Here is a 15,962-nt window from a genome sequence, read left to right as displayed (position 1 = left end):
TGAAGGCTAACATAAGGCCAGGATTTGAAGACCCATACAGCTTCGGGAGAAAAAGTGCTGAGATCTCCAGCTTGTTTCTATAGGGTCAACTGTTGTGCTATTATCTAACAATATTAACAATGAACTCAGAGGATTATTAAGAACTAAAGTTCTTAGGGCATTAAATTAAATAATTTCAAGAAAGATGAATTACACTAAACTAAAATCAATTCAATATGAAACCATGTTCTTCTAAGGTGAAATGTAGATTATTTTGATTTGGTTCACTGTGTTGGGTATGCTCTACAATGCTCCACAATTTGAAAAGTATAGTTGATGGCAATATTTTGCAGATTCCCAGAATACCCCAAAAGTCATGCCACTAAAATTTGATGGCACATTAAAGACAATCAGCAATATAATTTTCCACATTGAAAATTATTGAAAATAGTTTCAACATATCAATTTCACTTAAAAAATCCAAACTGGCAAAAATGTTTTAAAAGAAAAAGGATTGAAAATTACTAACCCTAACCCTCTGATGATGTCACCATGTCAGTATCATGGTCCATGCATGACCCTCAGCAGCTGAAAAGAAAAATGAAAATGAAAGTATGGCTCTTGGATCCAAACAGGATGACTATTCCTGCTTCAAAGTTAGTGCAAAGCATGAACCCAATCAACTCAATAGTTAAAAATTGATAGCTCAGCAAAATATATGAATCCAGCCATCTCTTATAATAGGAATTGGTTTGGAGCATTATTGAGTATGTTGGTTTAAATATATTTAAAGTAGGCAATACCTTAATATCACCCCCATTTTTAAAATGTACCTTTGTTCTTTTTCTGTGTCCTTGACATGTTTCAGTTGGGAATTTTATTTATTATTTATTTATTTGTTTGTTTGTTTAGTAAAGCGTGTATTAGATAACAGATATAAGTATAAACATAGCTATGAATACATGAAATGGATATGAATAAAAGGGAACATTAGGATCGCTTTTGCACGCCCTCTTAAAGATCTCTTAGGAATGAGGTGAGGTCAACAGTAGACAGTCTAAGGTAAAGTTGTGGAGATTTGAAAAAGAAACCACATAGGCAGGGAGTGCATTCTAAGCATTAACTCTGTTACTGAAGTCGTATTTTTTGCAATAAGTTTGTATCTATTATGTGTTAGTGTAAGTATTCATTGACAAGTAGGACATTGTAGCAGATAATTTTATATACTACGCTTAGGTTGGATCGTAGATGGCGAAGTTCTAAGTTGTCTAAATCCAAAATTTCAAGTCTGAGGGCATAAAGTATTCTGTTGCTAGCAGATGAGTGACTCTTTTCGTGAAATATCTCTGGATTTGTTCGATTGGATTACTGTCTGATATGCAGTGCGGGTTCTAGACAGATGAGGTATTCTAGCAAAAGTTTTGTATACCCTGATTTGCATTTAATATTACCAGAGAAGAAGCTACGTAAGATTAGATTAACAACTCTTAATGCCTTTTTTGCAATGCTGTTACAGTGAGTCTGGCACTTAGGTCATTTAAGATGAGTACTCCAAGATCCTTGACAGAGTGAAGGTCATCTACGAGGTCATATACGCCCAGCTTGTATTTGTGTTCTGATCTTTTTTTTTCCAAATGTGTAACACAGAGATTTGTTGGTTGAAATTTGGAGTTGCCAATTTGTTTGACTATTCTAATAGTCAAGGTCTTTTTGTATGGTAGTATTGGTAGTGTTGAATAGTTTTACCTCATCAGTGAAGAGAGTGCAATTGCTTATAATCTGATCGCAAAGGTCGTTTATATAAAGTGTAAATAGTGTAGGTCCTAAAACGCTTCCTTGGGGGACACCGCTGTTAGTTAACTGGTGCAGGGTTTGATAGGGCGTTCCCTATTTTGACTACTTGTTGCCTGTTTGATAGGAACACAGCTATCCATTTATGCAGGGATCTGTAAATGCCATAAGATTTCAGTTTTAGAAGTACAGTAGTTTGTCATGTATTACTGAATTTAAAGGCTTTACAAGAATCTATGTTTGAGAGTAGGTTGTTGATCTCTAAATAAAGGGTAATGGATTGGTTTATGATTGATTTCATGACTTTGCATGGGACGCAACATAATGATATTGGTCTATAATTTTCAAGTAGGTTGGAGTCACTCTTTTTGAAGATAGTTAAGGAAACCGTTTTTATTTTAGCTCTAGACAATTTTCATCCTGTCCTACCTGATTTTAAAGAATATAATTGGGCATACTTCAGTAAAATGTTGTGATTAAAAGAATGGACTGGACTTTAAAGCTATTATTTGATCCCCTCGCAAGTCTATTTTAGCTATTGTACTATTGTGAGTTTGCTACTTTATTTATTTCAGGTCATAAGGTGGGTTCTGCTGGGGAAAAAAGTGTGATTTCAATTCTCATGAAAAACTAATGTTGTGGGATTATGCCTATTTAAATATACTGGAAGAATTTTTTGGGGGGGGAGGAACTTGGCCTGACAATGAGATTACTAGCAAGCAATAAGTAGACAATTTCAAAACCTTTGAAGTTTTATAAAAGGAATTATTTATTCATTCATTTATTTATTTATGTGTTTATGTATTATTTCGCATATGTTGAGAACGTGACAAATTACAAAAGGAATGTAATTTACTTAATATAGCCAAATAGCAATGCTGGCAGATCTTGGTTAACAATGGCAATTGGGACTGGAATTACCATTAAATGATGCAGGAAAGCATGATGTCACATGGCAACATTGCTTAGTGATGGCAATTCCAGCATTCCCAGTTGTCACAATGAAGTGAATCACTACATGTCATTAAGTGCAGACGTTATGTAGTCATCATCTGCAAGCTCCTGCTGTTTCCCCATTGATTTTGCTTGTCAGAAGCTGGCAAGGAAGATTGTAAATGGTAACCATGAGACTGTGGAATATGCAATATCATAATTTTGAACCAGGTGCCAAGCACCCAGACCTTAATCACGTGACTGCATAGACACTGCACTGGTCAAAGCTTCAAAGACTAGTCATAAATACTACTCATTCATGGCCATCACAAATCTGAATGGTCATTGAACAAATTGTTGTTAAGTGAGGAGCAGCTGTATACACAAACACTATTGGTTTCATTGTTTGACCCTGATGCCTCAGCAGACTCTAATATTTCAATATATACTGCATTGGGAAAAAAGCTCTTATAGTGATTTAATTAACAATATATTACTAGAAAATGTTAATAAAAATAAATTTGAATAATAAACAAGAAATATGGCAGAGAGTTATACAGTAATAGTTTTAAGGGTGTTATACACAATTTAAAAACTAATTTAATTCAGAAAAAAATATTTGTCAGGCTCATAGGACTCCTCAAATGTTGCTAAAAAAGCTTAACTTTTATCCGATGGAGATGCAATATGTTTGAAGAATTTTCATGCGCACATTGTGCTCATGTCCACTACAGTGGTACCTCGAGATACGAGTTTAATTCGTTCCGGACCTGGGCTCTTAAGTCGAGCAGCTCTTATCTCGAACGACTTTTCCCCATAGGAATTAATGTAAATAATTTTAATTGGTTCCAGCCCTCAAAAAACTCACAAAGTTAGTCTAAATTATGCAGAAAGACATGTTTTTAATGAAGAAATGTACATGTACATATAAATGAATAATGAAGTTTCTTTCACTTAACTTGTAAACTTTCTTAAACTTTTAAATTTACATATGTTCAACTTCTCTGCCACCCAATCCTGTACGACAGAGGTCCCCAACCCTTTTTGCACCAGGGACCGGCTTTAAGCGATCAAGAGAGGAATGGGTGAATGAATGGACGGAGGGTGGGAAGGAAGGAAGGAAAGAGGGAAGGGACAGGAACAGAGGAAGGAAGCAAGGAAACTTATGAAAGGGGAGAGTAAGAGAGGAATGAGTGAAGGGAGGGAGGGAGGGAAGAAGGTGGGAAGGAGAAAGAAAAGAAGAAATAGAGGAAGGGAAGGTAAAAGAGAGAAAGAAAAAGAGCAAGAAAGAAAGAAAGAAAGAAAGAAAGAAAGAAAGAAAGAAAGAAAGAAAGAAAGAAAGGGGGAAGGGACAGGAACAGAGGAAGGAAGCAAGGAAACTTATGAAAGGGGAGAGTAAGAGAGGAATGAGTGAAGGGAGGGAGGGAGGGAAGAAGGTGGGAAGGAGAAAGAAAAGAAGAAATAGAGGAAGGGAAGGTAAAAGAGAGAAAGAAAAAGAGCAAGAAAGAAAGCTGCAAGCACCCCCCCGAGCCCCCCAGGCCGGCTGCAACCTTTTAAAACACGCGCGCCGCTTCGCAGCTGTCTCCTGAAGCCGAACGCGGAAGTTAGCGTTTGGCTTCAGGAGACAGCTCCTTGGCGCTTGTATCTCGAATTTGGGCTTGTAAGTAGAACAAAAATATCTCTCCCCTCCCAGCTCTTATCTCGAGTTGCTCTTAAGTAGAGCAGCTCTTATGTCGGGGTTCCACTGTATAGGTAGTCTTCAACTTACAACTTTAATGTCCATTGCTAAGCAAGGAAGTTTTGGCATATTTTACAACACTTTTTGCCATAATTTAAGTGAATCACTGCAGTTGTTAAATAAATCACGGCATTGTTCAGTGAATCCAGCTTCCCCAATTGATTTTGCTTATCGGGAAGATTACAAATGGTTTCCACATGAACTCTGGAGAGTGCAAATGTCATAAATACATGCCAGTTGCCAAGCATCCAAAAGCTGATCATGCAACAATGCTACAATGATCATACGTGTGAAAAATGTTAATAAGAACTTCAAACAGCTACTGAATTGTCAGAAACTATCTGTAATTAGTTAAATACTAATACTATGCTGAACCAAGTTCTAGGCAGGAAATTAATGTTTTAAAATGTTAGCGAGTTAAAGTATATTCTGAAAAACTAGAATTTAACAATTTATGAAGACCTCTGGATAAATTGTGTCTAGAATGCTACAAAGGTAATGACGATATTCTCTGAAAAGACATTTGTGTACCAAATGTCAAATTCAGCCTTTGGACTTATTTTGTTTAAACCACATGATACCATGTAGTCTATATTTAACTTTAAATTTTAATGATTTGCATCAATGCATGATTAAGACTCTGAAGTATAAAAGAAGCAGAAACTCAAAATTTTGGACTCCTTTTTACTCTGCTTTTAACTTTTGATTTCTTTTATATATATTTTCTTTTGCTTTTTTTTGGTTTCCTTTTTTCCTCCACTTAGTTCGTTAGTCTTTTCCTTTTATTCATGAAGGATTTCTTATAATGGTTCATAAAGCGTTATCTTATGATAATTTCTTATAATGGTTTATACAGCAGGTGAGTTCTGGATCCTTTTATTGCCGATTCGCTCAGGGTCGTGCCTGAATGTCAATCTATTAATTGATCCATTAATTGCGATATGACCAACAAGTTTGTTGCCTAAGCTTCATATCATGGGACAAAAGAGGGTGACTGACTCAAATTCACCCACCTGGTTTCTATTCTTGGTCTCTTAACCACAATACCAATTAGGCCTAAAGGGTATAAAGCACCAGGCTAAAAGCCAGGAAACTGTAAGATTTAGTCCCACCTTAGTCATGAAAGGTGCCTGGATAATTTTGAGCCAGGTCCTCTCTCCAAGTCGCATCAAAATGTTGTTATTGTGAGGAAAATAGGAGGAGGAAGGAGTATAGCGTTTGTCCACTGCCTTGAGTTATTTATAAAAATAATAAAGGCAGGATGAAGAAACAAACCACAATTTTAGAAAGTATTCAAAGGCACCATACTTCTAAAAAGAAAAATAGTAATGCAGTTTCCTTACCATCTGTGTGGACACCCACAATCAGATAATCTCCCATTGCACGAGCTTGTCGCAGCTGATTGGAATGTCCATAATGTACCATATCATAGCTACAAAGAAACAAACAAAACCAAAAGTAACAAAGGAACTTCTGTAAAGGCATGTTAATGCTTGTTTGCACAAGATTCCACCATTAGCATGCATAGAACATAACAGTCCTAAAAAACAAAGAATTTACTCACTGTACCATCAACACTGCTTTTTAGTGGTGCCTACAGAATTGGAAGCTTTCAGCACCTGCCCCTTTTGTACAGTGACAAAAAGCACATACAAAAAGGACGGAGCTTGCATTGCAATGGTGAAGCTCCTTCATCATTCCCTTCCTCTGCTCCCCTCACTTAACATGACTCTCACAAGCAGAAAATTGTAAATTTATTTTCCATTATGTTACTAGAAATTTATTCATTATTACTGTTTTCTCTGTTATTTTCATTCCTCTGCACCTAAAATTTTGACTTCAGGCATCTATACATATACTATAATAATAATATTACATTCTAGATTTCTAATAAATGGAAAGTATGTATATTATCAATAAATTTAGATATACTTTTATGGTATTTCCAAAGATCCATAGGTAAAAAGTCCAAATAGAATTAGAAAGGGAAATTTAAATTGTGGTAAATGCAGAAATTCTCATTATCTCTGTTGCACCAATAATATTGAACTGAAGCATTAGAGGCATTAGAGAGGTGGTGCATATATTCAGTCTCCCTATTATCTTGAATGTATTCGGGTCAATATTAAAGGGAGGAACTGGCATTGTCATAGGTGTATACTATAGGCTACCCAACCAAACAGAGGAAATAGATCAACTTTTTGCTAGTCAGCTAACTAAGGTATGTAGGAAGCACATCACAATTAAAAATGGTTGCTGGAACTGCAGGGGTGAAATCCAGCAGGTTCTGACAGGTTCTAGAAAACCGGTAGCGGAAATTTTGACTAGTTTGGAGAACTAGCAAATAGCAACTCTGGCTGGCTCCAGAGTGTGGAGGGAATGGGTATTTTGCAGTATCCTTCCCCTGCCATGCCCACCAAGCTACGCCCACCAAGCCATCCCCACCTGTAGTAAAAAAAATTGGGTTTCACCACTGTGGAATTGGGTATGTTTACTTTGATGAAAAGAAAGCACCTGAGGGTAGGCCAAGAAGCAATGATTGTTTTTATATTAAGGGTTTTAAATTGTTTTAATCATTGGATTTGTACTGTTGTGAGCCGCTCTGAGTCCTCGGAGAAGGGCGGCATACAAATCAAATCAAATCAAATCGATCGATCGATCGATAGATAGATAAATAGATAAATAAATAATAAATAAATAAACAAACAAACAATAAGAAAGAAAGAAAGAAAGAAAGAAAGAAAGAAAGAAAGAAAGAAAGAAAGAAGAGAAGCAACTTGGAATCAAGGATAATTGACCCCCTTGGAGAGGGTCCCCAAGTTGGACGTCCTCCTCGATCCACAGCTCACATTAGAGAAACATCTTTCTGCTGTGGCGAGGGGGGCATTTGCCCAGGTTCGCCTGGTGCACCAGTTGCGGCCCCATTTGGACCGGGAGTCACTGCTCACAGTCACTAATGCCCTCATCACCTCGAGGCTCGACTACTATAATGCTCTCTACATGGGGCTACCTTTGAAAAGTGTTCGGAAAGTGTTCAGATCGTGCAGAATGCAGCTGCGAGAGCAATTATGGGCTTTCACAAAAATGCCCATGTAACACCAACACTCCGCAGCCTGCATTGGTTGCCAATCAGTTTCCAGTCACAATTCAAAGTGTTGGTTATCACCTATAAAGCCCTTCATGGCACCGGACCAGGGTATCTACAAGACTGCCTTCTGCCGCACAAATCCCAGCGACCGGTTAGGTCCCACAGAGCGGGCCGTCTCCGGGTCCCGTCAACAAAACAATGTCGTTTGGCGGGGGCCAGGGAAAGAGCCTTCTCTGTGGCGGCCCCGGCCCTCTGGAACCAACTCCACCCGGAGATTAGAATTGCCCCCACCCTGCTTTCGTAAACTCCTTAAAACCTACCTCTGTCGTCAAGCGTGGGGGAACTGAGACATCTCCCCCTGCCTATGTAGTTCTAGTGCATGATATGACTGTATGTATGTTTTTTATATTGGGGTTCCTTGCTTTTAGATTTTTAAATGTGTAATTGTTATCTTAGATTTTAATTATTAGATTTGTCAATATATATTGTTTTTGTCACTGTTGTGAGCCGCCCCGAGTCTACGGAGAGGGGCGGCATACAAATCTAATAAATAATAGTAATAAAAAGGATAAATTTCCTGACAGTGAAAACAATTAATCAGTGGAACAATTTGCCTCCAGAAGTTGTAAATGCTCCAACACTGGAAGTTTTAAAAAAGAGATTGGATAACCATGTATCTGAAATGTTGTAGAGTTTCCTGCCTAAGCAAGGAGGTTGGACGAGAAAGCCTCCAAGGTCCCTTCCAATACTGTTATTCTACTTAGTACTGCTTCTTTGATTGATGATGTCTAGAATGAGTAAACAATGAAAGCATCCTATAAATAGATGTGCCTAAATAAATTAATACATTTTATTTTGCTAAGACAACAAATTATTTTTTCCAAGCTAAAAATAAAAGTGCGTAATTGGAAAGATAGATTACATATTAATAAAATAAGAATAGAGTTTCAGGAGAACTTCAATCCTTCACGTTTCATTTGGCTGTAGCCCAGATGTTAGTCAATGCCAAGCAGTTTCTAATGTGGCCCACTGCTCACACCTATCATATGACAATTCAGAAGAGCCTTAGTGTCGGTGTTCCCAAGGGTTACCTTCCAGGAGTCATATGACTCTAAATCCAGTTTCCATGACAACTTCTGGAACAGTTCCAGATCCATTTGTTCCCTTCCTCTGTAACTCAACTGGGATATGGCTGATAGTAGCATTTGCAATTTAAAAATCCTCCAAGACAAGTATTACAGGATGTTAGATTCACTGGCACATGTTTATGATACAGTTTCTATGATGATTTCATTGCCAAATATAATATTTTCCTTTATCTTCCTGATATCATGAAGCTGTTGACTACTTCCTATTGTTTGATTTCATTTTCTTCCTTGTGTGGCATTCCCCCAACTAGTTTGTTTCCTTTCTAACTTATTTTACCAAAACTAAAAGGTCCCTTAGGCATTTGTTTAATTCAATAATTTTTCACTACAGATTTTAATTTCACCTAGAAACTCCATAGGATACTTTGCTGAAACCTGGATAAACTGCTTGAATATCCTTAGATTTACCATTATGATTTCAACTTGTTAAAAGATCCAATATATCTCCCCCTCCCCCAAGTGGCACTCTGATTGGCTGATTATAATTTTAAATACAGTGGTACCTCTACTTAAGAACGCCTCTACTTAAGAACTTTTCTAGATAAGAACCGGGTGTTCAAGATTTTTTTGCCTCTATTTAAGAACCATTTTCTACTTAAGAACCTGAGCCCAGAAAAATTTCCCAGGAAATTTGAGAGCAGCATGAAGGCCTGGCCAGTTTCCCGCCATTCCCCCTTTAATTTCGGCCATCTGGGCTGCCTACTCTGGTGGCGCTTAAGGAGGCTTTGGCAGTCCAGAGCGAACGAAGCATTTTCCTTTCTCTGGGCGCTTGGACAGGGAATAAACCTCTGCCAGCGCCCAGAGAAAAGAAATGCTCCCTTCGCTCTGGGCAGCCGAGGAGTCACCACAGTGAAGGAAAAGTGCCGGCTACAAAGCAAGTGAGCGAGAGGAGAGGCGAGCCCTTCAGCATGGGAAGGAAGAGGCAGCAGATAGCAGCAGCAGCAGCCAGTGTACAGGAGGCAGTGCATGAGAGGCAGCCTTGCACTGGGTGTATGGGAGGCGTGTGCTCCTCCTCTCTGCCTCAGAGTCCCTCTTTTTTTTTTAAGCCTTAAAGTTTTGGATTTTTAAAAATTTCCCTCACCTCACCTTCTTCCTTCGGCAGCGACTCTCCTCCTCCTCTTCTTTCTCCTTCTCCCACCCACTGGCACATGTTTATGATAAATACAGTTTCTATGATGATTTCATTGCCAAATATAATATTTTCCTTTATCTTCCTGATATCATGAAGCTGTTGACTACTTCCTATTATTTGCTTTTACATTGATTCCTATGGGAAAATTTGCTTCTACTTAAGAACGTTTCTACTTAAGAACCTGGTCACGGAACAAATTAAGTTCTTAAGTAGAAGTATCACTGTATTTCCTTTATGGTATTTTCAAGCAATAAATACTGAATAGTTTATCTTATTCCCTTTTTTTTCCTTAAAAAAACTCAGGAAATTTTCCTGCTGCTGCTGTTATGAAACTCCGTGGCTGTTGATATCCTTAATCAGTTATTGTTTCAGACATTCCAATAGTAATTATCTGCACAAGCCCAACTGCAATATATTGCTGTGCCTCAATTTAAATGATTCCCAACAACTATTGGCACACACTCGTGTTGTTTTTATGACAACAACAAAGAAGCTGTTTACTAGGATTTTTTAAAATTGACTTTCCAGTCTAATTTACAGTCCTGAGAATTTGAGCATGGGTAGCATTCTCAAGTTCAGCCAAGATTGGAAAGGTGCTGCCACCATTATGTTAATTTGGATAAGATATGATTTTGAGCTAAGATTAGCAAGAAATGAAGGGCTGTTTGGTTGATTCAGGTTGAAAGTAGGACTAACAAGATCGGGGCATTCCTAAGTAAACATGTTAGAGAACATTGAATACTTTTCCACCAAGGGATTTATAAATATGCCAAGAAGTCTACATCGCTAGGATTGTATTATAAACTATTACAAAGAAAAAATCCTGCATAAATCACCATAACTACAAAAAGTTATAATAATGAATAGGAGTAAAATTGTTTTTTTCCACTTAGATTTTTTGTAGTAAGAGTATATATAAAAATATAACAATACAGTATTACTTTCAGCGATAACAATTAGGGTGGAAGCAATTCTAGAATCCAATGTGATTATGAAGATAAAATTAATACAAAAAACTACTACTCTACTAAGATATAAGCAAGTACAGAATAATTCCATGAAGTACTCTCCAATTTGAATTATCATTTCAGTACAATGGAATTTATACAACACTTTATTTGGCACTACACTGGTGAAACTGCTGAATTATCTGATCACAAAGCAGACTACAAATTTGATCAGTAACTGAAAACTGTAATGAATAGTTTAAACAATTGTTGTATAAAAGCAAATAATTCTGTTCAAACAGTATTTAACTAAACTAGATTTTGTCTATTGATTTAGAATTTTAAATACAGTGATCCCTCATTTTTCGCGGGGGATGCGTTCCAAGACCACCCGTGAAAAATGAATTTCCGTGAAGTAGAGGAAAGATATTTTTTTATGTATTTAACGAGTATTTGGACTTCTAAAACCCACCCTTTGCATTAAACAGTCATTCTATAATGTTTCTCAACTGGAACTACGTGTGATATCCTACCAGTTTCTTTAATAGAGTACAGTAGTACTGTAGAAGAATTTTATCAATTTTTAATGGATTTAAATTTTTTAATGGATTTAATAGATTTAAGCCCCCTTTGAAAATCCATGAAATAGCGAATCCGTGAAAGATGAAGCGTGAAGTAGCGAGGGATTACTGTGTTGATTGGAAAGATAACAGAACTAAAAGAGGATCATTTTGAAACTTGCTCACAGCCTTCATATTAGATAGTCATAGAAACTGCAATTTTACAAAACGTTGGATTCCAACAGTCATGGGTTTGATTTCATTAGTTAATTAATTAATTATATTTATAGGCCACTCAACTCCTTCTGGACTCTGGGCAACAAACAACATATAAAAACAGTATAAAATAATCTAAAACTCACTAAGAAATTATTCATATCCTTAGAGGCTGGATCTAAATGGTATCACATATATCAGCGACCCCAGGCCTGCCAGCAAAGTCGGGTGTTCAAGGCCTTCCAGAAGGCCAGTAAGGTGGTGCTGTATTCAGCAGGCAGATAGTTCCAGAGATCTGGAGCCACCACAGAGAAGCCCCCCCCCACGGTCCTGCCAACCGACACTCTCTGGCCAATCGGACACAGAGAAGGCCAACTCTCTGGGCCATTATTGGTTGCTGGGAACTGTGTGGCAGCAGGTGGTCCCGAAGATAGTCTGCCTTTATACATGATAACCAACACCTTGAATTGCACCCAAAGACCAACTGGGAGCCAGTGCAGCTCATGGAGTGTTGATGTGATGTGGGTATATCTCAGTGCACCCACAACAGCTCACCCGGCTGCATTCTGGATCAATTTTAGTCTCCGAATACTTTTCAAGGGTAGCCCCATGTAGAGCATGTTACAATAATCAAGCTGTGAGGTGATAAGGGCATGAGTGACCGTGAGAAGAGACTCCTGATTCAGATAGGGTTGCAACTGGTACATTAGGTAAAACTGTGCAAAGGTTCTCCTAGCCACAGTCGAGAGATGTTGTTCTAGTCCAGTGATGGTGAACCTTTTTTCCCTTGGGTGCCGAAAGTGCGTGCGTGCACACTATTGCGCATGCACGAGTTCCGACACCCATAATTCAATGCATCAGGAGGGTGAAACAGCTTCCCCCATGCACCCCAGAGGCCCTATGGAGACCAGAAGTGGCCTGTTTTCCAGCTCATGTTTCGCCCTCCCTAGGCTCCAAAGACTTTCCTGAAGCCGGGTGAGGGTAAAAATGCCCTCCCCCACCCCCCAGAGGCTCTCTGGAAGCCAAAAACACCCTCACAAAGCCTCTATGTGAGCCAAAAATCAGCTGGCCAGCACACACAGGCATGTTGGAGCTGAGCTAGAGCAACAGCTCGGATGCCAGCAGATATGGCTCCGTGTGCCCCCTGTGGGTTCCGTGTGCCATAGGTTCGCCATCACTGTTGTAGTCTCAGCTGAAGATCTAGGATGACACCCAGATTGTGAACCCATTCTGAAGGGGTTAATGTTTCTCCCCCCCTCCCCCCCGCGAACCAAGGACAGATGGTATAGTCCTTCAGAGGCAGTACCCTAGCCATTCAGTCAAGCCTGAGCCTGTTAACTCCCATCCAGACCCTCAAAGCCTCCAGGCAGCCTCAAAACTTTATACACGTTGACAGAAAAGAACAAGAAATACAGGCTATTACAAAATTCTGGGAAAGCAATATTGCTTCTTGCAATGGTTTACCACTATTATACCATCCCTAACCATTTACAAATACAATTTAGGCCAATTTGACTGGTGGCTAATAAAAGTTAATTTAGGCCAATAAAAATCATGAGTAGATAAAAGCAAATAGTGTTCCGTGGCTAAACAGGGTAGCTTCTCAGAATGTTTAATAATCTCAAAGTATGCCTCGTGTTTATAAGCCTATCCAAACTCTAAAGTCCTTTTGACAAAGCACAGGCAAAGAGGACACCCAGTCCTTTCACATGGGTCCCTTATTAAAACGCTGACTGTTTCACAAAAAAGTCAGTCAGAAGATAAAAGAGAAATCCCACAAGAACGTATTAAACCACAGCTATCAAGCTAGCGTACTACTGGAACTGCTGCCAAATACTCAGCTGCGGGGATTGGCAGCCCTTGCAGTCAGCTCATCTTGAAAACTCCATGGGTGCACAAATGGCCTGCTTATTCACATCTACTGCTTGCAAGCACACGCTCAGGCACATTACAGATTCTGTCCTTCGTCAGCACATCTGGCAGAACAGACATTTCCCCCCTCCTGGTTCCAAAGCAAAGCAGGGCCAAAAGACTCCACCAAAAATGTTGAAGAGGTCAAGTGGTACTTGCCAAAAGATGCAATTTTCAGATGAGCTGCAGCAAACATTTCATTTATTTCATTTATTAGATTTGTATGCCGCCCCTCTCCGTAGACTCGGGGCGGCTTCCATGATAATAATAATTAATAATAATATAGAGTTGGAAGGGACTTTGGAGGTCTTCTCTGCTTGGGCAGGAAACCCAACACTACTTTAGACAGATGGTTATCCAACATCTGCTTTAAAATTCCAGTGTTGGGGCATTCACATCTTCTAGAGGCAAGCAGTTCCAACAGTTCTGACTGTCAGGAAATTTCTCCTTAGTTCTAAGTTACTTCTCTCCTTGTTTAGTTTCCACCCATTGTTTCTTGTTCTACCCTCAGGTGCTTTGGCGAATACTTTGACTTCCTCTTCTTTGTGGCAACCCCTGAGATATTGGAACACTGCTATCAAGTCTCCCCTAATCCTTCTTTTCATTAAACTAAACATATCCAATTCCTGCAACTGTTCTTCATAGGTTTTAGCCTCCAGTCCCCTAATCATCTTTGTTGCTCTTCTCTGCACTTTTCCTAGACTCTCAATATCCTTTTTGCATGGTGGCGACCAAAACTGAATGCAGTATTCCAAGTGTGGCCTTATCAAGGCATTATAAAGTGGTGATTCAACCGTATATACCACACAACCCCCCTCCCCGGGTCAATGATAGCTTTAAAGTAAATTTAGCTCTGGTGGAGTATCCAGATCTAGGCGCACTAACTTTGACCGTAGCCCCAGATGAACCCTGGCAGCAAACACACAGAGAGAGAGCATAAATGAGCCCTTAAGCGGGAAGGAAATGCTCTCGGCCAACGCGTGTGACTGGGAGCAGCCCAGGAGTCAGGCACTGACGGGGGCCGCTCCAAGAGGAGCCGTTCAACCGAAGAGGAAGCGCGAGGGGCGTTGCCATGGAGACCCGTTTTCGGCGCGGCGGCTCCCCGACGGCGGAGATGGAGGAGAGACGCCTAGGCAGCGGTTGCCATAGAAATGCCGAGGCGAAGCATCCCCACACAACTACAAGCTCCGTCGTCTCCCCACGGGAAGGACACTCACCAGCCGTCGCACCAGACGCGCACAGGCCGGGCGGTGGCGCTAAAAGAGGAGGCGCCTCCGGCAGCTCCGTTCCGCAGCATTTCGAGCGAGAGAGTGCGCCGGACAGGCGGCTGCCCGTCTTCGACCCCGCTGCTGTCACTTAGTCCAGGACCTCCCCCCTCCCCCGGCCACGTGACCAGGGAGGAGCCGGAGCTTGCCGAAAGCTGCGTCGCCGCGCTCACTTACGTCCCCGGAGGCCACGCCCCTCTGTTTGAAAAGGTGGCGCTGGGCGGCGCGAGAACGGGGTGGTGGTGGTATTTGAAGTGGTCGACCTGATGGTCTGTGACGGGAGAGATTCATTCGCACTTTTTTGCCGCCCAGTCTAGGCCGCAACTAATTGGACAGCCGGGGATTTCCCTCAACGCCATTTTCTCTAACTTACTGCATGTGGCTTTTGGAAGCTGCACTTTTTTTGTGTGTGGAATTATCACCTTTCACACACTTATTACTCCCAGCAACCATTCCTGTTTCAGTGATAGTTGAAACCTTACCAGGGTACATAAGACATTCTAAAACGGGAGTCTCCAATCTTAGCAACTGTTAAGTCTTGTGGACTGCAACTCCCAGAATTCCTCAGCCAGTTTAGCTGGCTGATTTATTCTGGGAGTTGAAGTCCACAAGTCTTAAAGTTGTTAAAGTTGGAGACCCCTGTTCTAAAATGTGAAAGTCAGAAGGGATGTAGATTTAGAAAGGCACATTTATTTATTTATTTTATTAATTATATTTGTATGCCACCCTTCTTTGAGGACTTTCCAAGGGATATGCTATTTCCATTTCTATTCTAATAACAGAACTCTGCTCACAGGCAGAATTTAATATAGGAATCGCTGACCTAAATGAGTGCTGGAATAGAGTCCTCGTATGGTTCATTTAGTGACCATTCAAAATTATACCAACACTGAAAAGAGCAACTTGTGACCATTTTTTTCCACACAGGATTGTTGGTATTTCACACAATATTCCCATGGTCATACATTCAAAATTCAGAGGCTTGGCAACTGGTCCATATTTAGGATGCTTGCAATGAACTGGGGTTGTGTGATCAGCTTTTGCTGCCTTCTGACTAGCAAAGTCAATGGGGAGTCCGGATTCACTTTAACCACCATGCCCCTTACTTAAGAAATGCAATGATTCGCTTAACATGTGGCAAGAAAATTTGTAAAGTGGGGAAAAACTCGCTTAACTAATGTTTCACTTAGAAAAATATAAATTTTGGGCTCAATTGTAGTCATAGCTCAAGGATTACCTGTACATCATCTACAC

General features: G+C 40.0%; 1 protein-coding gene across 6 annotated transcripts in view; it reads right to left on the bottom strand.

Annotated features, from left to right (window-relative positions):
• Window positions 1-14,904, bottom strand: part of PCYT2 (phosphate cytidylyltransferase 2, ethanolamine) — a 29,733-nt gene extending 14,829 nt beyond the window's left edge. Inside the window, exons 1-2 of one of the 6 annotated variants that reach the window (XM_070740134.1) lie at window positions 14,661-14,904; window positions 5,785-5,873 (exon numbers count right to left, since the gene is read on the bottom strand). In XM_070740134.1, the coding sequence (XP_070596235.1) occupies window positions 5,785-5,873; window positions 14,661-14,740 (169 nt within the window). In that variant the 5' untranslated portion in view covers window positions 14,741-14,904. Of the gene's footprint in view, window positions 1-508; window positions 568-5,784; window positions 5,874-14,660 lie in introns of those variants that run through there. The other 5 variants (XM_070740133.1, XM_070740139.1, XM_070740137.1 and 2 more) reach the window with 5 other exon arrangements.
• Between the last annotated feature and the right edge of the window lie 1,058 nt (window positions 14,905-15,962).

This window comes from Erythrolamprus reginae, chromosome 2, assembly GCF_031021105.1.
Source record: "Erythrolamprus reginae isolate rEryReg1 chromosome 2, rEryReg1.hap1, whole genome shotgun sequence".
Classification (NCBI taxonomy): domain Eukaryota; kingdom Metazoa; phylum Chordata; class Lepidosauria; order Squamata; family Dipsadidae; genus Erythrolamprus; species Erythrolamprus reginae.
This window is presented reverse-complemented; position numbering and strand designations above follow the sequence as displayed.